This window comes from Notothenia rossii, assembly GCF_949606895.1.
Source record: "Notothenia rossii genome assembly, chromosome: 7".
NCBI lineage: Eukaryota > Metazoa > Chordata > Actinopteri > Perciformes > Nototheniidae > Notothenia > Notothenia rossii.
In genome coordinates, this window is record NC_136905.1 from 23779901 (window position 1) to 23805891 (window position 25991).

At 40.4% G+C, this 25991-nt stretch overlaps 1 protein-coding gene and 1 long non-coding RNA gene across 3 annotated transcripts in view; both read left to right on the forward strand.

Annotated features, from left to right (window-relative positions):
* The first annotated feature begins 607 nt into the window (after positions 1-607).
* Positions 608-5359, forward strand: sox4b (SRY-box transcription factor 4b). The gene has a single exon (XM_079692169.1). It carries the CDS (start codon positions 1484-1486, stop codon positions 2729-2731), a length of 1248 nt encoding a protein of 415 aa, XP_079548295.1. The 5' UTR covers positions 608-1483; the 3' UTR covers positions 2732-5359.
* Positions 5360-10451: 5092 nt separating this feature from the next.
* The window catches only part of LOC307047396, a 111872-nt gene continuing 96332 nt past the window's right edge, over positions 10452-25991 (forward strand). For both annotated transcript variants that reach the window (XR_013810403.1, XR_013810404.1), the window contains exons 1-2: positions 10452-10569; positions 11960-12328. This is a non-coding gene — a long non-coding RNA (uncharacterized lncRNA). The remainder of the gene's footprint in view (positions 10570-11959; positions 12329-25991) is intronic.

Consider the following 25991-nt stretch of genomic DNA (forward strand, 5'->3'; position numbering starts at 1 on the left):
CCGCCCAACCCCGCCTCGTGGAGAGAGAGAGAAAGAGGGAGGAGAGAGAGGAGAGGAAACTTGAAGTCTTTTCTCACACTAGCTTAACGATCATGATGTGTCCAAGAGACATTTCCCTGTTTGTGAAGAGAGGCTCAATTGTTGAACGTGGTCTTGTTTAACATAGCAGTGATGGAGGACCTGGTCAGTGACCACCTGTTGCCCTTCAACAGCTGATTAAAACAATTGTGAAAACAATACTAATCAGTAGGCCTACAATTTAATTTAAGTGATACATTATTGAAATACACATTATATTATACAAACATACAACTGCGTTTTAAAAGCCGAAACTTCAAAGTTTTACTATCCACAACATCTCGGACACGCACTGTAAACATTAGGTAATGCATAACTACAATGCAAGTCATCTGGCTTCAGATCCTCTCTATTCAGAATTATAGGTGCGCACCATTCATAACACCAACTCAGAAAATTAGAAAAATGTTACAGTGTGTATTTTATTCACTATGCAATTACCCAGGCAACATAGGGGTACAAACTGTGCTCATGTGTTAAAGTTTCCATATGGTAAAGTATACTTAGTTTCCCATATAGCTATATGTTAATGGTATACACATGGTCTGGCGGTGAGAGAGTAAAAAGGGGGGGCTCCATAACATAAACCAGTGTCTCTTTAAAAAAATTGAAGTTTCTTGTTGTATTCTGGAATGAGGTCAGACACGAGGCTCCTCATTGCACGCGCTGATTATTATTAGATTCCTTTTTTAACCAATCAGAGCCAAGAGGGGCGTGAGTTTGGCACAGAGGCAGGGTAGCGACAGCACAGGATTGGTGGATTTTTATCGCCGTTGTATCTCCGGGAAGGGATAAATACAAGCAAGGGGGGCCAGGACTGGAGGGCTGCTTGAAACTCGACTGTAGGTCTGCAGATGGAAGGCGAACAGTGTAACTCTAGGCTTCTTTTTTTCCTCCCCAGCATGCATGGCTTTTGTTTCTAGAAGAGGGGACAGAGCTGATGCAGAGAAAAGCACTTACCTTACACACAGTACTTCGGAGCCCTTTTTAAGTGCCCGGGTGCTCAGTGTGGCATTCAGTCTGCGCTCTGCAGCTGCATCATAGACTATGTTCAGTCCCCACACGGCTGAATTTGTTTTATAACACAGAAGGAAGAGACTGAGAGGGACAGATAACAGGGTACTCAGTGGAGAGGGCTTTACTGTCCGTGTTGTTTTAACACCCACAGAACCTGGAAATTTAAAGTTTTTTTGTACACATCTAGCCTTTTTAAAGGCTACGCTGGACTGTTATTGAGTTCACTGCACATCTCAGGAGTGAATTATTTCTTGCGCGTGTTTTTTGCTCAGCTCAAACTGTGAAGAGGAGCAGAAAAGAGCTGAGTTTGCTTTAAAGTGAATCGGAGGACCAAGGAGAGAGCAAGAGCAAGTACACTGCTCTGCCTTTGAGTGTATATCTGGACAACATGGTGCAGAAAATGAGCCACACGGAGAGCACCGCCGAGGCGCTCTCCTTTTTCGCCGGGGATTCGAGCTCTGATTCCGGGGCGTGCATGGACCTGGACCCGGCTGCCTCGCCTCTTTCCCCGGGCTCCACGGCTTGTTCGACTGCCGGGGACAAGCTCGCAGAGAACCCGGCATGGTGTAAAACTCCCAGCGGCCACATCAAGAGACCCATGAATGCGTTTATGGTGTGGTCACAGATAGAGAGGAGGAAGATCATGGAGCAGTCCCCGGACATGCACAACGCTGAGATCTCCAAGAGGCTGGGGAAGCGGTGGAAGCTGCTGAGAGACAGCGACAAGATCCCCTTCATCAGGGAGGCAGAGCGGCTCAGGCTCAAGCACATGGCGGACTACCCCGACTACAAGTACCGGCCCAGGAAGAAGGTTAAGTCAAGCGTCTCCAAGCCTGGCAGTATCGGAGACAAGGCAGAGAAACTCAACAGTAGCTCTCACAACACCAGCACTAAGACATCCTCATCTTCCAGGAAGAATGGATCCAAATCACCCAGCAGCAGCAGACCCCACAAATCACTTTTCGGGAGCAGCAGCAGCAGCAGCACCAAAGCATCACCTTTTGCCTCTGAGCACACATCAGAGCACCACCATAACTCTCTCTACAAGTCGAAATCTGTCTCCTCAGCAGCCAAGCAGATACCGGATGCCAAGAAGCCTAAGCGGGTTTACGTCTTCGGCAGCAACGGGGCCAACTTGAGCGTCAGCCCCCCTTCCTCGGTTGTGGTCCCCGCCAGCCCAACACTCAGCAGCTCGGCGGAGTCCAGCGACCCGCTCAGCCTGTATGAGGACGCGGCCAGCGGCAGGGAGGAGGGAGCAGACTCCCCCGGCAGCGGCAGCCTGGGCGGATCTTCGGAGCGAAACGGCGGGCACACATACAGCAGTCGACGGACTTCCTCACCAACTCCCTCCGGCTCTCACTCCTCCGCCTCGTCCCACTCTTCCTCCTCGTCTTCCTCGGAAGATGAAGAGTTTGAGGACGACATGCTCGACATTAATCCGAGCCCCAACTTCGATAGCATGTCGATGGGGAGCTTTGGCTCCTCGGTTCTGGACAGGGACTTGGATATGAACTTTGAGTCCGGCTCCGGGGGTTCCCACTTCGAGTTCCCCGACTACTGCACGCCCGAAGTAAGCGAAATGATCTCCGGGGACTGGTTGGAGTCCACCATCTCCAACCTGGTGTTCACGTACTAAAAATAACGTCAGGTAACGTCCTGCGAGCTCAAATATGACCACAAACAAACAGGAGTTCCTGGTACAGTGGGCGAAATAGTTTGTGTACACCCGACTAGTAAAAACCCACTGAAACTAGCCCCCGTCCCTTCTCGTCTAGATAGTCAAGCGCTACAAATCCTTGGAAAGCTTAACTTTAAAGCGAATAAGTTGCTTTTTGTACTTTCCAATGGATGCGTGGACTGTGGACTTTGGTTCAACCACAGAAGTGGAGTGCAAACACGAGAAGGAGAGAAAATGAGACTGGCTGTGTTTCCTGACAGTGAAACGCTCAGTCCTGAACTGTTTTTGAAATGAACAACTTTAACTGTGATTGATTTGCACGCTATGCGGCCAGCCGTTCACTTAATCAATGTTGTTGCTGATGAAAAAAGGGACATTTCACAACTTTTTATCAATCGCCAAGTGAACTCCACCACTAAAAAGGTACAGAAATAGGACTGTCGTGCAACATTTTTATTGTGGTGTGTCACCCAGAGGGATTTTTTATGAAACCGAGGTGGGTTGGTGTTTTTAAAAAGTCGAATATTTTCTCAAACGCAAAAAAACATGTTAAGCATGATAGCCTACTTTGTTCCTATCTTGTGCTGAGATTTTCTGCAAGACTGTCGAGCAGTTTAAAAACTAGTATTAGGGTTATTTAAAAGGATAGGTGGCACTCGCTTTCGGTTCTTCTCTTTAAAAAAAAAAAAAAAAAGGACATTGAAATAATCACCAGCTGTTGTAATTTGTTCAACCTTCAGGATTCAAACGCAACTTCAAATCTGTGCTGAACTTTATACACGTGTTCTCTACGATTCAGGACCAAACTTCTTTGATTTCAGATGATAGCTATAGAAAAATCCTCACCGATTTTTTTTTTCATCCTCTGAGCTTTGTTTTGTACATGTATTCAGATGCCATTTTATATGGGATGTTGTATTTATATACTGGGCCAAGCATTTTCGACTTGATCATTTTTTTAATTTCTTGTAAACATGATCTAGTCCGGTTTTTCTTACACGGTTGTTTGTCAGTATGTTTGTGTCTGTCACATTTCCTTCTCAGGCGAAGGGCTAGAGTTTTAAAAACACACAACTTTTGATTTCATTTTATATTTAAATGTACACACTTTTTGGACACTGAAAAGAGAGGAAACAGTGTGATTATTTTCTCAGTGTATTTTTGTACAAATCTATATAGAAAATGGGGGAGTCAACAATCCGTGTGTGTAGCCTAATACAGCTGTATTGGATTTCCGAATTTTTAATACCCCATCAGGCTGGTTTTCATGCTGCCTTCAAGTGCTCATGGTAAACTCGGATATAAGATATTTTATCGCCTGTTCAAATGCTTTTGTAAGGACAACCAGCATAATAGAAATTCTATCACTGTGGTGCCTATTGTTTAATCCTTAAAATGTTAGGCACCAAGTTATTTTATACATAAGTGACCTGAGCAGATGACATAAAAAGAAGCAGGTGCGTAATTGGTCTTTTACTTTACAAATTTGGCACATTTTCTTTGACTTTACCAGCATATACTGACAAGACTTCGTTGATCTCCAAACCATGAATATCATGTCTTGTCAGTACAAACCTGATTTACTTAACTACAGTTACAAGGATGCAATTGCACATTTTCCTACAGCACTTGAAAGCAGCACCAGCCTTTTGTATCTGCCTACCTTCTACGTTTACAGTGCCAGTCTGCAGGCTCCTTAAAGACACAGGAATGCATTATTTCTAGAGGCTATTCCTGTGGACCATGTGGGTTTAACAGCATCACTATCTTAAGCATCCATTTGTTTTTTCACATTTCCCATCAGATATCTTGCCTAAGACAACAAATGAGGAGATTGTAGCTTTAAATTTGACTTATTTCTTGATGTTTTCATTAATTGATGTCACATTTGCCAATCAACCTCTTGATTGAACCAACTATCAATACAGCAAGCAAACAACAAGGATGATAACATCAAGCATATTCAAATGTCTGACTTGAGTTCCGCAACACCTACTTATACTGCGTTTCTCATTGTATTTGAATATATAATCTTTTCTACTTGTCAGCTAACTATTAGCTAATAATTGTTTTAGTATCTTTATGGCATGGTGAATAGCATTTGTATTTCAGATTCAGGTCATTAGCTGTTGTGTTTTTCAGAAAAAAAAAAAAATGTGGAAAAACGATGAAACGTGAACTCGATCTTTGTATATTTGACTGTATCATAAAGCAAAAAAGATTGTGTGTTTATGTACGTTGTTGCTATCGAAGACAGGCACTGTCCAGAACTGCTATCTTTTACACATCCTTACTTACATTTAAGATGGTCAGTTCAGGACTCTTTTTTTATATATATATGAAAGCATTTTTAAATATATTGACTTTATTTTTCATCCATCCTGTGCAATATGCTGTGTAGAATTATCATTTATTGTCTCTAATCATGCCATAACAAAGGAACCACCCTTTTTTTTGAAACTCAGAGAAAGGGGGGGAAACTCATGCCAGCTAAATTGTGTCCATTCACTGCCTGTCAGATTGTTGATATAAACTTGTGTACAGAACTTTTTCAAGGAAGGAAATAAATATCAGCTGGAACTGAAACTCTACAACTCTCTTCTTGATTCTTGACCTTTGCATGTTTTTTCTAACTCTCAGCAGCAGGAAAAAGCGACACGTTTGTAGACATAGATATACTAGAAGTGTCTTTATAGCAAATCCTTATTATCATAACCGACGTTATGTATTTATTGGCACGACAATGCTTTCCGAAAAGATATAAAAAGAGAGTAAGAATTCAAACTAAGAACACGCACTCATTATCATTTATTTTAAACCTTACTATATTTATTCCCAAAAGTGGTTAACATGGAGAACCCAACTTTTAAGAAATCAATAAAATGGATTTTAGCAAATCCACTCCAATTGTGTGACAACATACCACATCCTAACCAACATCCACCTCTCTCTTTTGAATGAAGCACAGATGATTGTGGGCACTAAGGTGTGAAATGAAAAGGCCATATATTTCAAAGTTCATTCTTTTAGTTATTAAGTTAAAATATTTTCTTTTGCGAACATCTCCATATATGAAAAGAGGAGTTTCATTCAAGTTTCACATTTGGTGAGTATTGTCCATGTCAGCACATATTTTTTGTACACAACAGGTTTTCTACATTGATTGTAAATAGCCCACAGATGGTCCACAAAGAGTTTGCAAAGCTCATCACTGAACTATGAAAAAGCACACTTTTATTCCCAGTTACACTACAGTAGGCATGACTGATTTCAATAGTTTTATATCAATCTCTCCCTCTCTACATACTTAGGATGCACGGTCTTTATTCTGTAAAGCTTCTGGGAAGCTTACACCAAGCACACTGGAGCCAAGAAATAGATATATTTTTATAGACTCAGACAGAGAAAATCAATAAGATTATTTTAACCCTATGGTGACACATATTTGATAGGTTTCATGTTAAGCCCCCATAAGGCTTAAGTCTACATCATGCATTCAAAATGAATCTTAGTAGGGGTGTGTTGATGTGAGACTTTGATGTCCCATACTGATGATTATATGGTCTTGTGACATAAGTATAGAAATCATACAATAATTGTTATCCCAATTCCTAAAACCTATAACACTATACCTGCACAAAAATTGTAAGAAGTTACACAATGTCTAGAATATCTACTGTTACAAGTGTAAAACATAATAATGGATGCATGACCAGATAGTTCTTGTCCATATTTAAAAAAACAACAACAATCACTGTTAAAAGAGTGATGCATTAGAAAAAGCCTGCTGTAACAAATGCCTGCATCTTTCAACACATCCCCCTGAAACGTCAATACTCATAGAATCAAGAACCCAACTTAAAAGCTCCTGTGCGCTGACCAGATGAAGCTTCACATGAGGCTACTGTAAACACATCTGTACATTGTACAGGATGTGTATTTATTCACCTAGAGGCCACATTATAAACAGACCATGAAGTGATGAAGGCGAGCAGATTTCACCATCCCATGACTAACAGTACTGTTTTATTACTAATGTATTAGTAATTACTAAAGTAGCCAATTATGCTGCCTGCTTAGGTTTGTCTAATTGCCGAAAATGTATTCCTTCTGAAGAACAAAATCTCACTCATTTACATCATGAATCAAAGCTGCACACACACTAAGGTCATTTTAATTGGCTGAATTATAAGAAATGGCTGTGATAAAGGCTGTTTATTGGCGAATACACGCTCGTAAGTTTAAAAGGTAAATATTCTTGGGCTTTATATCCAGGCAAACTGAATTTATTTTTATTCTAGCCTGTAGTGCTGCTGTATGCTGGCTGTCTGGTGTTCAGACAGTCATGATTTCCCCTCCCCCTCTCCCAGACAGACCCTTATCGTGGGGGAAGGGCTGGTTTAGCAGCAGTCAGCCAAGGGCCCTCCAGCATAGCTGACAAGCATGTCTGTCTGTCTACGGTGTGTGTGTGTGTGTGTGTGTGTGTGTGTGTGTGTGTGTGTGTGTGTGTGTGTGTGTGTGTGTGTGCGTGTGTGTGTGTGTGTGTGTGTGTGTGTGTGTGTTTGTTGTTGAATCTCTATTCATCAAATTGAACCCCATGACATGACTTTCCCTGCAGATAGACCAGACATTTGAGTAATTATTGTTTTTCGTCTTCCGTCAAAACAGCACACTATGTAACAATATTGCATAAGGAATCTTTACCAAGCACTATGCACATTGCTGTATGTATTTGTTTACTGTGACTCCCTGTAGCAATATTTTAGCACTATTGCATAACAGCCTAATTAGTTGTATAAAATTACAGGTACCATAGCTGTTACCGTGTGCAGCCATTATGTACGGTATAAACACAACGGTTAATTCAGTTCATAGAGCTTTGCATTTCTTAATGTTGTAATTGGATGCAAAATGGTAATAGCAAGCCATTTCAGGCTGTTCATTATTTTGTCTATCAGTCACACATTATACCATATGTAGATGTTTAAATAAGCACTTGTGTGCATGTCATATTAGTTGAATTGCCTGTGTGTAATGAGTAGGTTAGTAGAAGATGTTCAGTATGTATTTCATTAAAAATGTAGGTCCTAACCAGGTTACATTTCTTACCAAACACAGTATTATATTCTGGTATCAGACTTGGTATCAAGACTTCTCAGACAAGAATAAGACAAAACATCCGCAAACTGTATTAAAAGCTCCCAGCCATTTTAATTGTGATATATCTTGATCTAACAAAGAGCTCAAAGGTCTGTCATTTTGCCTAACTTAGATTTGTTGATGTGCATTCCCTGCAATCTATTAATCTGTTGTTATGTTATAGACATTAATAGGGCAACAGGAGAGGACAAACTCATCTACAAGATGCAAAACAGACAACACACTAATTTCTTATAAAATACATTCAACCCTCAATACCCTGGTGCAAAAAGGAGCTAGGCTTGCAGTTGTAGAGTCAATACAATGAGTGTGCACTAGTGCATTAATCCATAAGGGATTTTATGGAGCTGCTACAACCAAAGCCTTGCAGCATTACAACCATATGCAGATATATGCATTTTATCCAAGCCTAATTGGCTTAGTTTAATTACTGACTTAGCACAGACTGTAAACGCTGTCTTCTTTTCAGCTGGCATCTGCATTTTGTGTTGCCCAGTGTGCACATTTTTATAAATACTTGTTTGGTATAATCTTGAAATTGTGCTAATATCTACTTTTGTCTCAATTTGTGTGTGAGAATCCCCTCTAATCTGTATTGTGTGTAGCCAGTTGAGTTTGCAGTCTCACGCCTGGCTCAGCTGACTGCAGTGGGAGATATGCAGGCAGCAGCCAGGGCAGAGCAGAGTGGGCTGACTGCTGGAGTCAGTGGCCCAGTAAAACCACAGCGGGGAGGATAAGAGCTTTGCTGAGGGGGGGGGGGGGGGGGGGGTGACTGCATCTATGTCTGCCTGTCTGTATGTATCTCAGCCCAGAGGGGGTGGATGCTGTAATGGTGGTGGTGTTGATGTTGGGGGTATGACTATTTCTCCCCTCTCTCTGTTTTATAAAAATGTTTTAAAACTTCTTCTTCTCTTACTCTCATTATGTATTGTGTCTCACATATCAATGAAGGAAACAGTGTCTGTAATATTTTCTTCAAATTCTTATTAGACTACCTGACTTGCTCTTTCTGCGTATGTGATATGTTCCCGAAGGCATGCATCGCATAAACAGAAACATCATACAAACAGCAACCCACAGACACATTGCTGTTCGTTTGTCTGGTTTGTTTTCAAGGGCAGGTATTCTGAGGGAGAGAGGTACTTCATGTGTTCCTGCCAAGAGATGGAAGAAAAACCTGTGCGTCAGTTACTTGGAAGCAACAGATATTTCCGGCAGGGGCACATTTTTATCTTCTTTTGTAATTGTATGTATGTGCATCTACATACATGTATGTTGTCTGTCTGGTGGTTTTCTTTCCTTGGTCAATAAAATATGACATCAGGACAAAGGGGAAGACTAACAACTCGCAAACTGGGAGACACAGTTAGGAATTATTCTCTGCCTCTGCTTGTCCCTGATGTCTCTATTCGGGCAAAATGCTATCACTGGCTGCCACACCAGAAACATCTTGTGGTACTTTGTACTTGGAAACGATTTTGCTTCAAGGTATAAAAAAAAACACTGATGCATTAGAATGTAGTTTGACTGCAGGTGTACTGAACTCTGACAGGTGTTCTGTTGTGCTTTTTGATACAACAACCAAAAGACCCTTACCTATTTTTCTCAGTTTAGCAGCAGATCTATTAATGTATTCATCTGATAATAATAATAATAACCGATTACTAATTTAGGTTTGGTTTAAAAACTACCAAATCTGTATGCATATGGACAATGAATCTTGTTATCTAGGGAGTGTAATTAAGTAATTCAATTATGATTTTCTATTAACGAAATATTCCTGCAAAATGAAAAAACATCCAAAGATAGCTGAAATGGAACAAGATGAATGAGCCAATTTTTCTAAACCTCACAGGCCTACTTTGCCTACAAATTACGCTTTCCAGTCTAAGAGGTTTCACCTTGTTGCAGAGTTGCCATTGTTTATATTTACTGCCACTCTGTGCATTAACAAACAAAGAGAGCTTTTTTTCTTTTGTCTCTTCCTTTGTTCCCCTGCTGCTGCTGCTGCTGCTTCTGCTGTCCAGACACAATGGTAGTCTCCAAGCAGTGCATCCAGAAAAGTTTTAGTGAGCCACAGCCATGCTATTTGCACACTTGACATTGAGAAAAAAAACAAGAAAAGAAAGAAATGATAAAGCAGAGAGTGTGACAGCTTTGTTCCTTTAGTGGGCACTTGAATAAGAAAAGAGAAGGGAAAGAGTTATCAAAGGGGGACATCTACAAGGTGCTAGCCACATCTAACACAACGTTACATTTAGATAAAAATGAAATATTTGAAGATAAATAATATGTCATAACATAAACATTGATTAGTTTATTGACTTGGGAAGTAAACTGATCAAATAAAGTTGGTGAGCTCAAATAAATAAATAAATATGAAATCAAACTGTTCCACTGTGCTCCATGGTATTCAGACATCTCCACAGTCCGTCTGCACTGTTGTGTTCGTAGTTGTTTGACTTTGAGAGGGCGGGACTCTTTGGAGAGCGAAATGAACTAGGCGCGGCCAAAAGGAGCCCCATCCATCTATCACACGTGTAGACAAAGGGGGACTCCACAACACAAAGCTAGATGTGCCCTCTCAAACTTTTTCAACGACCAACGGCGACGCGCACAGAGCAAAACACCCACAGGTGAGTTGTCTTCTGCCTTTACTTGAACCCCCGGCGTGATTTTTGTGAATTTATTTCCAGTTAAAAGTTGCTGCTGTAGTTGGTGCGTCAGCGCTCAAACTTGAGCACAAAGCAGGAGAGAGAGGGAGAGAGACATAGAGAATGAGAGGCAGCGAGGAGAGAGAGCGAGAGGAGCGGTCCCCTTTTCCTTTGTCTGATGCGGGGCGCTTTGAGGAGAGAACTTGATGGGATGCTCAGACACGCATCTTCATAACGCTTAAAAATAATCAACTTATCATAGTTATAATTAAAAGTCAGTTAAGCTCATTGGAGGTGAGATGGAGTTTGTGTAGCTGCCGTATGTTTGTCTCTCGGGATGTTGCGACGCGCAAGACAAAGCAACTGTCTGTCAGAAGTTTGCGAAGAAAAAGGAGCTTTTACGCACACTGGACAAAAGACAAAGTAACAAGTATTAGTTCATAAATAGTTTGTAAATAGTTTCCCCCCCGTGTAGTAGTTTTTTGATAGTGGTGTTCGTGGTCTTGCGAAGTTGCCAGTGCACTGAGGGAATTCCGAACAATGCAATCAGGTGTAAAGTGTCAAAGAAACTAAACTGTGACACATAATTTCACTTGTTGCGTGAATAAGGAACACTATTAAAAGGATAAACAATGAGTATAAATTATGTTTGTTTTGAAAATCACTAAGCAACTTGGAATAGTTTATTGGAAACTGAGCAACAGGTATAAGTCGCTGCAGCTTCTTTGTTACAGTAAAGGCTCCTTTGTTCTCAGTCCATACAAAGAAAACTAGCAGAAAGAAGCGCAATTCCACAAGGAAACACGTTTTTGGAACGACTTAAATATTTTATATGGGATAAAAAATATTTCGAATGTAGTTGTTTAATTTCCAAAGTGGAGAATACGCTTTTAGTCCCCCTGTTTTCTTCAAATATATAAACCCCGCCGGAAAGCGTCAAGATAAATTAACTTGGTTTATTGTAGAATTTGTGTCTCTAAAACACAAATGTAGTTTACATTTTTGTTTTTAAACTTTCTTCTTCATGTGAAGGTGTGGCCAAGCAAATAACTTGTTTGAATTTGCTGCATTCCATTTTATAGTAGCCCTACCCTTAAACTTTGTATTTGGCAACAAAGAAGAACAATCTGCTCTTATAGATTTATTTGTTGTATGAAACAGAATTAGTTGTGCAAACAGTTGTTTTTTGATACATTTCTTTTTCAAACTTTTACCAACTCATACAGCAACTTTTAAAAGTCTATTATAAGTTCAATAGTTTATCAACAATTATATCATTTCATTTATTATTTGAGCAGATTGAAACAATGAGCACATGCATACGTTTTAATGCTTTCAATCTTTTCTTTATTCCTCTGGAACCTGTCCTTAGGTGGATTTTAACACCAGATTAACCAGGAAAGCGTTTCTGCTGTTGGAGGTTAAGGAAAGAAAAACTGTGGAAATCACATGGAAGATGTACAGTTACCTATCAAGCAGCTTTAAGACGCAGAGGAGGATTAAGAGACTGTGCAGTTTTCTTTTGGAGAAGGTGAAGACTCATCTTATAAGGAGTTAAACTTCAGGAGCAGCAGTGCCAGGCGGGATGCATTTCAGGCACACTTGGAAATATGAAACTCATGGAGACACTTTGAGGATTATACAAATGTGTAGTGTGTCCCTCCACAAGACACATTTCCAGCCAAAAGTAACTGGGACAGCAGGATATTGCATTTGTGATCCTCAGAGGCCCTCCGCATTGGTAGGTGATATTACTTTGTTCTGGGATGTGGGACTTGTTCAACCCTTTGATTGCAGGGCTGTCTTGCTCACTTGGAAACAGGACTGACCAGCAAACCCAGATATGAACACAGACATCGCCTCCATTCATTTCCCAATATTAATAGAATTTTGGTAGAGGCTGCACTTTACGTGGCTTTTTACATTTGTTTTAAGTGCAATTCTGAGCTACATCTTAAAAATAGCGTCTCTGACATTCCAACATTATTTTCCTCTCACCTGTGTTTTAGACAAACACTCTGTGATTATGTCGCTCTCCAGATTCTTATATCATTCCAGACACTATCCCAAGAAAATAAGTCAATATCTTTTAGACGTTTGGACAATAATCTGGAATTACATTTTTTTTTATGACGACAGCATAGTGTTTTGTAGACTGACGCCAAACCAGGATTTATTTACTTACCTAATGACTAACTTATATATTAAACTCATATTTCTTGATATACAACACTTTTACATAAACTTATATTTTTTATTTTACAATATGAATGAACCTTTCCTGAATGTTCTCATATTATATTCAATTAACATGTGTTATACCCAACGTTTCTGTGTAGCTGACTTGACTGATCCAGTGCAGTGTGTTTGGCCTATTAATTTATTCTTAATCAGTTATTCCATGTTTGTTTGATTTGAGATGTAGCAGTTGGAGTAGTATTTATAGTACTTTATGAATAGTGCTCTTAAATGCAATTAGCAGTTTTATTGCTGAGAATAAACATTATTGCACTGTTGACCTTGTGGTAACCTACATCTACATCTGAAAATAAAACAAAAACTTGAACTCCTGTGATGGACAAGTGTTGAGCAGTTGCGTAAACACAATTGATTAATATTGCCTATTTTCATGCAGCAGTCGATGTAGGCAAGACAAAGTAATGAGAGATGCATATACACCTCTTAACCTGTGCCTATACTTATGCTAGAGTGAGTGAGAGGGAGAAAGCAAGACACACTCCTTATCAATGATGTCATTGAGGGCCAATGAGAGCACACGGTGGTACTTGTCGGCATCCAAGCTCCGCCCCCGGCCTCTGTGCATGGCGGCCCACATGGTCCTGCAGCAGCATCATTCTCTCACCATGCTGTGCTCTGCGGAGAGAAGCAGACACACAGAGATGTTGCTCTTGGCTGTGTGCTCTGATTTTAATCTACCATGTCCGCTCCGAAATAGCTTGTTTATCTGTAAGCATATGCAAGGAACAACTTGGGGAGTGGTGGGGAGAGAAAACACTAGAAAATATCAGGCCTTGAAAAATGTGATGTAAATGAGAATGTGATAACATAACACCCAGGCAGGTGAGGATAAATCATCGCTCAGCCAACTGATAGAGATGCTTTTTTTTATGTGGCAGTAAATTACTGTATGCTTTTATAGGTTTAATTATAGAAAGTAAATTGCCTTAACTAAGCCCAATAGATCACATTTATAGGGGAAAGAGTGTCAGTCTACGTCGTATCTAACAACGGCAGCATCGAAGTCAGCCTAACAACAATTAACCTGCAAGTGTGAACAGAGCTTTCATACTGCAGTTTCTCTCCTCTTCTGCTCTTGTGGCACAGGCTAAGGTCGCCTGGGAATGTGGGTCAGTCAACACAGTGTCACACAGGTGGGACAGATGTAGGTCAGTGGCAGAGGATGGGTGCTGATGAGTCATCAACTACAGGAAGCAAGGACAGAGGATGCAAGAGAGAGATGGAGACATTAATAATAATTGTGATCACATTTTACAGAGTAAAATGGCTGTGAAGCTTTATTTAAGCATAATACACATGTGTATTTTGGTCTTATTCAGTTCATGTGTAAGTAGATCAAATGTTCCTGCTTTTAACATTAGAGCTCCACACCCCTCCTTCCTTACTATTTACCTACTGTGGATTACAAGTGTGCACATTCAGTCCAGTACCCAGTTAATGAACTTGTGAGCGAAACAGAAACATCAGGTTAAGCATAACTAATCACTGTGACAGGCCCAGCACTGAGCTCTTAATAGGCATGGTTTCAGCTACAATACAGTCTGCTCCGCTGTGTGTAGCTTAATTACATTGCTTATCTGTAATGCCATTATCAAGTACAGTGCAGTTTTCATAACATTTGCCATTTGGTGGACGCTTTGTGAGAGAATGCGTTTTTTATTCATAAAGACGTCCCAGTGGGAGTTGAGCCTCTAAACCTAATCCATTGAGTTACATGGGACAACATTTGCACAGCAATCGGTGGCATCTTCCAGCTCTGAAGTCTCAATATCCCTCTAAGCTGGAATGCTCATTAAAATAGGCAATGGTTTCACACAGTCTCTGTCTCTGCAGCATATGCACAACTAAATCTCTGTCACCATAATCTCTTATCCCATATTTGCTATTACACTAATATAAAGTACTTCATTCTTATATTTCTGATGAAGTCTGATTAGCATCACAAAGTATATAACTTTGGAAAGTAGCGCTTTGACATCAATCCTACAGACATGAATGTATTCTATTGTCTGCGTAATTCTGACGTTATATATTTTTGTATGCATGGCATGTTCGTGAGCTGGACTGATGTTATGCAAAGAACATTAGGCTAGAGTAAAGCATCAGGCCTAGAATAACTGATCACCACTGTAAGCCTAATTCTCTTAGACATCCTGTGGTCAGCCTCAGGAATGCTATCAGGTTTAGTTCAACCACTCATTACATGTAGCTTGTGGGCATTGCATGAAATAACTATAATGCTTGTATGTGTACAGTAGTTATATTTTCTGGTTCATCAAAGAACTAAATGAGAACAAGACCAGTTAAGGTCCAATCTGTAATACATTTTTAGTAATTTAAACTTGCAGACACATGAAGAGTTGATCCACCACTATATATAGTATATATGTTAACATTGTGCTTTATTGAATTCATACTTAGTTTTTCCATCTAAAGTGTAATTTCAGATCCTCTGATACAAGCACTGACAGATGGTTAAATACATTTGGAGTTGGACTTCAAAAATAGTACAGCCTTTTAAACAGATTTTCAATGTATTCTGTTTCTTTAGGAAAAAGATACTCAATTGATAATGTCTAAAAAACGTATGATTTTGTTAGTTTTTCCTACCAGTTGAATTTAGGTTGATGCTCCCTTTGTGCATACCAGAGACTCATTAAGGACTACAGTATTACAGTGCAGTAAAACATTAGGCCCACCATCCCTAATCGGGACGACAGTCCTGATTCTCTGAGCTACAGGCATTCTGTGGTCATCCCGTTGCAAACTATCAGAGCTTAGTTTAACCACTCAGCGCCTGTAGCCGCGAGATAAGTTAACGTGCTCTGCTGGCATGCTAATACATACCCGCACTGGGGGGACAGGAATACATTATTTCTTTATGACTGTGCACGAGGCAGAGCGTTTGAAGGAGGGGAGGGAGAGATAGAGAGAGAACATAGGGAGATGAAGCTGGAAAAAAAGACATGGGGTTAAAAGATGGGCAGGAAAGAAAGGAGGCAGAAAGAGAGAAGTGAGACAGAAGGAAAGGGGACGGGGAAAGTAGGAAGAAGGACAGGACACATAGTATACTGCTCTATATCTGTCTCTCTTCAGTTTATAGTAATTTTCTCACCATGACGGAGAGGGTTAGTCATTTTTATTTCTGACTGTGACTGAGTTTTTGATAAACATAGTCCTCCAGACCATCCTCACTCTTTACAGCCAATAAGACTGGTAACTGAAAAGCTTTTCGGTAATATTGGAATAAGTCAGGAGCTCAGGAACAACCCAAGGATTGCTTTTGCAAATAATAGCGGATTTATTTTACTGCTGTGTCCTGAAACCAGCTATCCTGCAGCCACCATCTTATGACCTTTTGAGGGATTTGTCCTGCTTTGAAATATCCAAATCATGCTGTGAGAAATAGCTTTGAAGATAACATTAAACAATATTGCAATGACTAAAATGCATCTTTAAACATTTGTATTACTTTTAGTGCGGAAAGGCAAGGATTTAGATCTCTGAGGGTAAATGTGGACAGGACTTTGTCATGAAGATTGCTCTTTAGTTATTTTATGTTTGGGTTTAAATGTTAATGTCCTGCTTTGTGCCACATTGCGTGCTTACTCTTTTCTGCCAGCTGCACATTTGCCCTCTGGGATGTCAGTGGAGTCAAAACTGAAAGGCAGACAATAGCATGACAAACCAGTTGGAAAACTCATAAAGGTAAACACCAAATCAAAATTCTCTGGATGGGAGCTCGCATGGTGTGTTGCGCAGCAGGTCAAACTGCACTTGAAGATATTGCTTTTTTTCTCCTCCTCCCATCCCAGGTCTAGATATAGGGACACCATTTCCAATAAGAGCGCTAGCCAGTTGTCGGTCTATTACAGGTCAACTTATTACCTCCATAAATGCACAGCATGTTGCTGTCTGGGGATGGACTGATAATCCCTCTAAAGACTGAGGTTTTATCAAAGCTAAATCTGCTCCTTCTCTCTCACACACACACACACACACGCACACACACACGCACACACACACACACACACACACACACACACACACACACACACACACACACACACACACACACACACACACACACACACACACACACACACACACACACACACACACACACACACACACACACACACACACACACACACACACACACACACACACACACACTCACACACACTCACACGATGAGCAGCAACACACAGACGCACATGTGAAGATTGACTTGTATGGCAGGCAGACAGACACGTGTATAAACCAGGATTTTATCACAGACAAATCTGTTATTGTCTGATAGTTAGGAGATTAAGACGCAGTGATTTTATAGATACAAACACACCCCCCTGTGTCATCAGAGGATACACACGGGCTTGTATACTGAATGCACAGTACAGTTAAATGATACACGTACTGCTGAGCTTTTAATGCTGTGGTTTAATACTATGATAAAGTCTCTAGAAATCATTTTGGAGACAGTTTTTATATGGGCACTTATTCTGTTTTTGGATTACAATTTCCTTTCATTCACCGTCGGTCCATTATTGTGCCGTCTCATTCTCAGATTTATAGATTGTAAAGGTGGCTCTTTGTTTTGTTCATCTATATTGACTATCTTTATGTAAGCTACTTATCTTTTTTTTGCACCTTCTTCCTAATAAAAGTGTGAGCATTTAAAACAACGATGAAACCTTTTCACTCTAGTTGCCTTTTATGCCTGATATCCTTTGCTATGAGTTTGAAGAGGCGTATCATTTGCATAATGGAATCCTTGAACTTGGTCAGTGGGCAGCTTACCTTTTCAAAAAGACTTTAATACTTTTAAAATCATAAAATGGTTCCCTATTCCCAAAGCAGGGTTGTCATTCTTCCAGATTGTCTAAAAATGTGCGTAAGCTAGAGCTGAGTTGAGACAGAAGGAAGACGTTTACATCCTTTTCCTACTTGTAAACAAATCTATGATGTGTCATTTTTTCTACATTTCTGGCAGCTAGAAAGTAATGTTTCTCTGCATCAGATAGTAACTTGCCTTACCTGTCAGACACAACCCAGTTAAGCTCAAACTAAAGCCTCTGACAGCCGCTTTTAGTCTGTAAACTAAAGCCTGTTCCTTTGAAACTGAAGCCATCCTCTGATTTCCACAGAACGTGTACTTGACAGTAATTATTTAAATTATTTACTTTGCAAGACAAAAAAAGGTCACATCAAAATAGGGATAAAAGTACAGGAGAATGACTGAGAATCTGCAGTGATGTAAAACCCTTAGGGAATGCAATAAATGAGCACAAGCTGTAATGCTGCTGCCCTGTAAGTGTCTCTATGAAACGTTTTTCAGACAATACAAAACAATCCCATATTTTTGTCATTTTTTATTTAATAAAATCAAGCTTATAATTAGGTTCCCTTTAACAGCTTGAAAAAATACTAAAAACATAAAGTTGATATTATACTCGCCCAGGAGTATAATGCTAATCCGCGGTAATTTGCCTCAGACGTTAGAGCTATTTTCCGAGAGTCTCGTTCAGATATAGCTGTCAGATTACAGCGAGGCGACATATCAGTATTATAACGTTTTAAGCAATATCTTTCTGTGTATTAATATAATGCTGTGTGCTGTATTGCCACAATTGAGGAGGTGATAGTCGAGCAAGCTAATCCAAAAACATTATCTGGTGTCCTATCTTTATTTAGTTATTTCTTTCCTGTATAACACCTTGTCAGGACTGTGCTTGACTAGTGCTGAATCAGATCTGTTTGGATGGAGATATCTTTAAGCTGGATATAGTGTAATAAATCCGATTTAGACATATGTAACACTAGCTATATTATCAGATGTTATACTATCACAGTCTCTGCCTTTGTGGGTATATAACAAAACTCTTTCTTCCTTTGTTTGCATACAAACAAATATATTTTTAATACAAATATTACAGCGTGAGGTGAAGATATCTGCAATCCTCTAGCTCATTGTTGTCTCTTTCTAATGAAGAGAAACCTGATCACATTAAGACAATCTGAGATCCACCTAACAACAAGCAGACTGAACAACATGGTGGGGGATTTGTTTGAATGTGTTCATACAAGCTCTATTAAGAACCCAGTGTCTGTCTTCAAAATTGCATGCTGTCTTACTGCTTATATAATACTCAATGAGTATATCCTGCATACTGCCTAACTAAATAACAATTAGGTTTGCCATAACCAGCAGACTGTTCACACACATATGTCATTGTTAAATATGAGCTGTAAAGTTAAGGTAATACTAACTGTACCTAAATGTCCATCAACATCATTCATAATAATTGTATCCAACTACTTAAACCTTCTATCTGGCAGTTGGCCATTGGACATTCTGAAGAGCCGCAATGCATTTTGGGTTGGTTTATATATCCAGTAAGCCCACGTCAAAAATCCATATACTATATAGTTGATCACACTTAATATAAGTACGCAATATCTTGATTGCTTCATAACCGATTAATTCATCAACCCTTTAAAACCATTCCCAAATAAGGAGAAGCAGCTTTTTTTTCAACAATGACCACCATCCAAATCCCCTTCCCTTCTAAGATGCTAATTTTGCTGACATCATGGTAATTATAATGCTCTATGATGATACAATGGCGTAGTCTAGATGACTTATTTTTTCCATTAATAATCTGCATCAAAGGTCATTCATGTCTGGGAATCTTCATGTACGAGCATGCCATTTATATCCATGTGATGGTTAATGTCAAAAGTTGGGTTTCCAGGAGGCAGATTATGCAGCAGACTATGAAAGCCTTCCCGTAAAAGTATCTGCACTGACACGATTTTCCAGTCCAGTGCGAGGCATAATCTGAGTGCCTGGAAATGGGCTGAATAAGCTCAAGTAAATGCCCCTGCTCTCAATAATGTAGTAGTTCCATGCTGGATACAGCCTTTATGCTGAATACAGCTGGATACAGGCCCACTTTCGCAACAAACATGGCACAACACAGTCAAGTGGGAGTTTGGATTTAATTTGGGAGCACTTAAAAAAATGGCCATGCCCTTTAAAAAAAGAAATAGACATATAGTTTAGCATGTGGCAAGCTGACTCAATCGTTATGTTCACCTACAGTAATTCCCCACTAATGTGAGTTTGTACCATTTGTACAGGGTCAGACAAATCAAGATTGCACCTTAAAGCTAAGGCTTTTTTAGACGATATTTTTCATTTAAGGTCTTTTCATATCAGATCAATCTGTAATGCCCTGCTTTTAATTAGTATGCGCTGGCCGTTAGCTATTCTGTCCTTTGCTGTGGTGCCAGCGCCAGTTCATAAGGTCAAATTCATGGTACTTGTAAATGTCCTTGCTGGATAAAATTACAGTCCGACTCAAACAGTTTGTACAGTATGTATGTGTATATTGCTGACAATGTTAGGCGCTGAAATTATCACACATGCATGCCCAGCCCACACACACAGTTATTTGTATAGCCAGCGGCAATGTTCACAACACCTCAACATTAAACCTCGACTATTATTAGGACTAACCAGCCAGAGCTGAATCACAGTGGACACACATTCCTTTCCCGACAAGGACAAGGTCTCATCTTCAGAAGAGAAATAAGTTGACTAAGCGTGAGTCATGCATTCAATTATGCATTAGCCTGTTAGCATGCACTCTTTGACAGACAGGCAGGGTTAGCTTTACGATAGCTGTCAGAGGGTAGACTTGCGATGGAAATTTGTTGGCATGTTATCCTTACTCGGAAACAGAAAAATGTAAAGTTAGCTATCTAAAAATAAAAAACTCACTGTAATATAAACAGGTTGACTGTCTTAATCACAAACTGCTTGAGCTACTACGTGTTACATTCAGGGTAATAACTCTTCTTTTAGATGGGAGTGGGCCCATGTTAAAAACATAATTGGCCTAGAGGGAATTGAAGAATGTTCACATGCAACTTAATTGTCCATTAATATGACTTATTTTCTTTTTTATCCAAATTACCTGCCTTCCACCTTAGGCAGCCTACAGGAACCTGGATGGCCTTGTTCATGGCTAAAATAAAAATTCAGATTAATTTGAATATTCCTGCACATACAAAGTTAATCCCTGTGCAGCAGTCAGACTACTTTTCAGTTGGGTTGGGTAGATAATCCACTTCCTGCCTCGACAGTATGCATGTGTGCAAGTGCTAAATATGCATCAGTGATTCTGTGTTCATTTGTGAGCCTCTCTTTTCCTTGCTGTTTATTGTCGATGTGTGTGTGTGTGTGTGTGTGTGTGTGTATGTGTGTGTGTGTGTGTGTGTGTGTGTGTGTGTGTGTGTGTGTGTGTGTGTGTGTGTTTGTGTCGTCCTCTGTGCTGCTGTTGTTTGTATTCAGACAGGCAGAGGCTGCTTTACCAGCTAATAGGTCTCTGATGTGTACGGCTGTGTGGGGTAATGAGAGCTGCTGACACAGTCAACTTGTGGCCACCACTCACACACACATTTATTGAGTATGAAAGCACACAGTTACAAGGCCGATCGCAAGAAGATGTTTACACCTTATATCCAATCATATTATTCTCCCTTTAACTATCTCTTAGCTATTTCCCCCCCTGCCTCTTTATTTCTCTTTCCTTGACTTCATTTCTCTGTCTCACACACGCACAGTGAGGTTTTGTGTGCCACAGTGAGAGCACTGAGCCAGCCTCCTCCTCAGTTCACCGGCAGTTCACTCGGCTCCACACTGACAGTAAGAATGCCAGACAGAAATGTAAATTTCATAACGACAGCAACCATACCCGCCACAAATGTTAACACTACTTCTCAAAAACTTCAGGTAGAAATTTGCATCCACTTGAAAGGATACCTCCAGACTTTCAGACAAGGGTCTCTATTATTCTTGTCTCTGAGGAACTTCTAGTCTGGTTTACTGATAATACGCTATCATTTTGTGCTGACACATCTGGCCCAGGAGCTTCCAAATGATCTTAACATATTTTTATAGCAAAACACATTTCATTTTAAGAGAACACAGCACTAAGTGGCATCATTATCTCTAAGAGTGCATTCTGGGACAGTATTCACAGGACTTACACCAGTCCCTTGGTCCTGTCCTTAAAAAAACTCCATTAATCAAACCAAGCTAACCGTCTGCTGAAGTAATCTTTTACAGTGTGGACGGCTGCTAATCTGCTTGGCTGGCAGGCTGGTTAAGAGCTGGTTTCACAGCCTCAGAATGCAAGTTTAAGAGAGTGTGGAGGAAAGACAAGTTGTCCTTGTCATGTGGAGTATTTCTCTTTTCACTTGGATTGTACAAGCATGTAAGAATCCCTGCTGAGCTATGCACTCTCTATCAGTCTGTGTGTATGTCTCTCTCATCCTCTCCAGCTCTCACTCATGCACCCTACTTGCGCTACCTCCTCTGTCACTTTTTCTCTCCCCTCCAGTTACACTTTGACTCTCTTCCCTCCTGCCTCTCTCTGCCTCTTTGTTTCATATACTGCTGTCTTTCAGAATTTGCACTTAAGTTTCCTTGCGCCAATGCGGTCTGCCTGTCACAGTTGGGATGCCTGTCTGTCTTTTTCCTCTTTGCTTCACTTTATTTTTTGATTCCTGGCTGCCTTTCTGGCTGGCTGGGTGTCTGTGTCTATTTCTTTCTCTCTGTTTGTTTCTGGCTGTGCGTTTCAGTCTGCCGCATCCACCCACTATCTACCACTTTCTGTCTGCATTACTGCACTCTGTTTCTTTAACTTGACATTATAGTTGGTTCACAATGGTTTGTTGATCAGCCCTGCTTTTTTGCAGGTGTGCACGCTCACTCCTTGACTGAGTCACATGTGTTCATCTGATCTCTGTGAGAGTTTGCTGCTTCAGAAATGTCCACTGCTCAGATTACCTCTGGTTTGCATTCGGACAATTATGATTTATAACTTTTCGAGTGAGTTTTGGGTTACTAATTAGTTGTGTTACCACACGTCAACTGCTCTTTATCTGCAAAAAAGAAACATTAGAATCAGTTTTCCAAAGTTGGGAAGGGTACTTTAAATGTTATGTTATTCCATTGCAAATCATTTTAAACACTTCATTTCAAAGCTGCAGTTTTATTACTTATCTGGCTCTGATCACAGAAAAATGTCCTGCTGTTATTTCAACACTGTTGGGAGGAAGATATATTAGTATCTAGCCTTTTTCTATTTATTTGCCTCTTACCACACTGTACCTGATCAGATAAACAAATGGAAAGAGCAGGTTGACCTACGATTTTGTACACAGAAAATCTCAACGGACAAATTGTAATATGGTGTGTTTTTTTTATTCCTGTTTGTATTCCAGCTTGTTTTTGTCCCTTGGTGTTGATGTGTTAATGTCCATGTGTGCAGTGTATTTGCCTGTGCATCTGTGCCAGTTAATGTTTGTTTATCTACTTGTCTGTTTTTTTCTTTCCTGCTCTTGTCGCATGTGTGCAGTATCATCCATACTGTACTGCTGAGCCACTGAGTGTGTCTGTGTTTGTATTAAGTTCCCTAGTCAACCCATCCAGTTGTTGACATGGAATTCCTTTCAACAATACAAACCATTGGAGCCATTGTCTCAATCTGGGGAGTCATAAAGCTCAATTTCCCATGGAGGACTGGTCGGTGCTGGAGGGGTGGGTGCGTTATGTTGGAGTCCAAATGTTCTTATCTCATGCACTATTAAGCGAGGCAGTGGGGTGTGTGGGTAACGTGGTTTAGAGTCCGTCTGTCACAGCCTCGGGGTATGTTGCTTCCAGTGCACACACACACACACACACACACACACACACACACACACACACACACACACACACACACACACACACACACACACACACACACACACACACACACACACACACACACACACACACACACACACACACACACACACACACACACACACACACACACACACACACACACACACACACACACACACACACACACACAAACCTATGCATATGCATAAACACACTTCAAAACAGACTGCCACACACATGCACACCTCTTTCTCTCGTTCCCCCATCAACACACACAATCATGTACTCTGCCTCAGGCCTCCATGGCTCTAGTCCTATACGGCTTTGGTGAGTGGTCGACTGAGATTATCACTTCATTAATCACATCTGGGAAGCTAGCTGCTTTCTTTATGTTTCCATATGCATTTACCCTTTATTCAACTTTGACTTGAGGGTAAACGTATGGACCTAAAGCTGTCTTGTCATTATTTATTTTTGATCTAAGAACTAATGTAATTGAGAGAATGGTACATATGTATGACATTTGGTACCAAACATGAGACTGTTCAGTGAGATTTAGTTTGACTGTAGTTAAATTGAAATATTGCTCAGAAACAATTAGGATTTTGTATTGAATTGTTTTATGATCAGCTGCATTTAACACAGTGGTAATTTAGTCATTAAAAGTGATGGACTACAAACATTACAATAGGCTGTTGATTTGAAGAAGATAATTGTTTTTGTTTGGTTTGTTGTCTTGTCTCTTTATGTTGAAATAAATCCTACATGTTCCAGGCCAGTTTATTTTTGTGTTTGGTTCACTGGACATTCAGAGAAGAACACTAAACAACAAGAGCTACTTATATGGTCAAATATTTTTGACTTTTCAGCATGGAAAAACACCCATGAAAGCCTATAAGCACTTAATCTCCAGTCTAAGCCGCCCTCAGGGGGATTTGTGTTTTCTGTTGCTTTTTATTTTATTAGATGGAAAATGATTTAATTTGTCCACAATATGTAAACAACATTTACTAAAAGCTTTAATAAAATTGGGATCTTTTTACAAACTATGGGAACAACCATTTCCCTTTCATCAGGGCTCTGATCATATTCTTCTTCAAATTACCTCAACATTAAGCAAATAATAAATGACAACACAGTTTGACTTTTGACAATGCTATTATTTATACAGATGTAATAATAATAATAATAATAATAATAATAATACATTTCATTTCAAAGCGTTTTTTCAGGTGCTCAAAGACGCTTTACAGTGGTGATAAAACGAGATGAAATTGAATAAAACATAATTAAAACAGCAACACATATTATAATAGAATACAAATATTAAAACAGCAACACAACATAATTAACAAATTAAAAGCAAGTCTGAAGAGGTGTGTTTTGGTCAGTGTTTTGAAAGTGGGGGGTCGGTGCAGTCTCTGATGTGTTGTGGAAGGGAGTTCCAGAGGGTGGGGGCAGCAATGGAGAAGGCTCTGTCCCCCAGGTTCGGAGCTTGGTTCGTGTGGGGATAGAAAGGAGGTTCGCTTCTGATGAACGAAGGCTGCAGGAAGGGGTGTAGTGATAGGGGTGGATCAGGTCGGTGAGGTAGGGGGGGGGGCCTGAATATTGAGAACTTTGTGTGTTAGCAGAAGGATTTTGAAGTGTATTCGTTTACGTACAGGGAGCCAGTGCAGGTTTTGAAGGACGGGGGTGATGTGGTCTCTGGAGCGGGTGTGGGTGAGGAGTCGGGCAGCGCAGTTCTGGATATATTTCAGTTTATTTAGAATTGTGGATGGATGATGAACCATACAGGATGCTGTTGCAGTAGTCCAGTCTTGAAGTGATGAATGCGTGGATGAGGGTTTCAGCAGCCGGGAAGGAGAGTGAGGGGCGGAGGCGGGCAATGCTTTTTAGATGGAAGAAGGCGGTCCTGGTGATATGGTTTATGTGTTTATCGAATTGGAGTTGGCTGTCAAAAATTACTCCAAGCTTGCGAATGTGAGGAGAGGGGGTTAGAGTGGTGTTGTCAATGGTGAGGTTGAAGTTCTGGGTGGTGTCGGTGCGGGATGTGGGTCAGATTATGATAATGTCTGATTTGTCGCTGTTCAGTTTAAGGTATTTTGTTTGCATCCAGGATTTCATTTCTGAGAGACAGTTGGTGAGTGTGGAGTGAGGTGTGGCAGTGATGGTTTTTGTTTTTCAGTTGGGAGGCTACAACACATTCGAGTAGTTTCGATAGGAAGGGGAGATTTGAGATGGGCCGGAAGTTGGACATGATGTCAGGTGTAAGTCCAGGTATTTTCAGTATGGGTGTAACAGCAGCCAGTTTGAGTTAGGGGGGACCGATCCAGAGCGGAGGGAGGAGTTAATGATTGTGGTCATGAGTTGGGAGATAGGAGGGAGGCATTCCCTGGGTATGGGG

Excerpts from the sequence above, each read along its gene's own strand:
- sox4b (XM_079692169.1), top strand. The coding sequence starts at position 1,484 with ATGGTGCAGAAAATGAGCCACACGGAGAGCACCGCCGAGGCGCTCTCC.